The sequence below is a fragment of the Diachasma alloeum genome, unplaced genomic scaffold (genome assembly GCF_001412515.2).
Source record: "Diachasma alloeum isolate Michigan unplaced genomic scaffold, Dall2.0 Dall_scaffold_16426, whole genome shotgun sequence".
NCBI lineage: Eukaryota > Metazoa > Arthropoda > Insecta > Hymenoptera > Braconidae > Diachasma > Diachasma alloeum.
Window position 1 is genome coordinate 1 of NW_021682753.1, and position 1294 is coordinate 1294.

At 33.6% G+C, this 1294-nt stretch overlaps 1 protein-coding gene across 1 annotated transcript; it reads right to left on the reverse strand.

The window, feature by feature from the left end:
- Nucleotides 1-225: 225 nt before the first annotated feature.
- Nucleotides 226-1266, reverse strand: LOC107047051. Its single transcript, XM_015269776.1, has 3 exons — nucleotides 1047-1266; nucleotides 562-733; nucleotides 226-461 (listed from the first exon to the last, which is right to left on the reverse strand). The coding sequence occupies exons 1-3, from the start codon at nucleotides 1224-1226 to the stop codon at nucleotides 286-288; spliced, it is 528 nt and encodes a 175-aa protein (XP_015125262.1). The 5' UTR covers nucleotides 1227-1266; the 3' UTR covers nucleotides 226-285.
- Nucleotides 1267-1294: the final 28 nt, after the last annotated feature.

Consider the following 1294-nt stretch of genomic DNA (forward strand, 5'->3'; position numbering starts at 1 on the left):
TAGAGGATGAAAAAAAATACAATGTAAAAAACTTAGAAAATTCATGCCAAGAAATTTCTATAGAAAAATCTCAATAGAATAAATTTTATAAAAAATCTAATTCTATTCCTTTTTTTTCTATAAAAATGTGATCTATTAAATATTTCTATTGGAAAAAATCTGTAATAGAAATCGGCGGAATTCCAATAGAATTTTCAATAGAATTCCAATAGAAATTCAATAGAAATCCCTATAGGATTCTATAGGATTTCTATTGAATTTTTACGTACGTGGATTGAACGTAAATTAGAGGATTTCCTGTGGATCAGGGGTTTCCTTGGGGTTTGTTTCATCTTCCTTATTCCTCTTCCTCTTCATGTCCCAATCCTTCGAATTGTTGATGACGTGGCCCAGTGCTGCTTCTAGATCCTTGAGTTTGATCAGTGGAATTGAATAAAGTTTACAATCCGTCGCGATTTCTTCTGGAAGTTGATAAAAAATATTGAATTATTTAATTATTTTCGCACAAAGGTATCAGTTTGAGGATAAGAAAATCGTTGTTATAACGTTATATATATATACCACAAATGCATGCCCAGAGTTTTGTTTCTTTGAAAACTCTCTTCTCCTTAGTTTGTTTTCGAGCGGTAAACTGCTCCAGTACATCTTTGTGCAGTAATAGTCGTAGAACCCCAGTGATCATCTTCGTCGGTGTCATTTCCTTCGCATTAATCACATGCGAAATCCCTTCGCACTGTAAGGAGAAAATTAGCAAACAATTATTTTTCATAAAAAACAAATAAAATAATATTTTTCATAAAATTGTATACTATCACAATCAGTCCGACCCAAACCTCTAATGCAGAAGTTGGGTTAGATGATCTTGAATTAAATGACTCGGTGTTTATTCGTCAATCTATATTTTCTCTTTTTACGAAAAAGCGAAAATATTCATTGCTAATCTTATCACCGCTCGTAAAGAATATAAGAAATCCTTCACATGATGTGACAAAATGATTTCTATCAATTATGAGTACAGCGCATGAGATTTGCGGCTATTTACTTACTATGCGTTCAGAAAATCCAGCATTATTTTTTAATCGTTCCTCAAAGTCGTCAAAACTCATTGGTGTAGTGCAGAGGAATTCTTTAAGCCTCACGACCTTCGTTTTCGATCTACCAGTTTGATATTTATTTTGCTCAGATGTGACTGTCTTCATGTCATTTATTGCCTCCTTCAGGTTCATTACTTCCGATCGCAACTGACTTACTGATGTCTGCACAGAACGGAACATCTGCATCACTAGCAATGGGA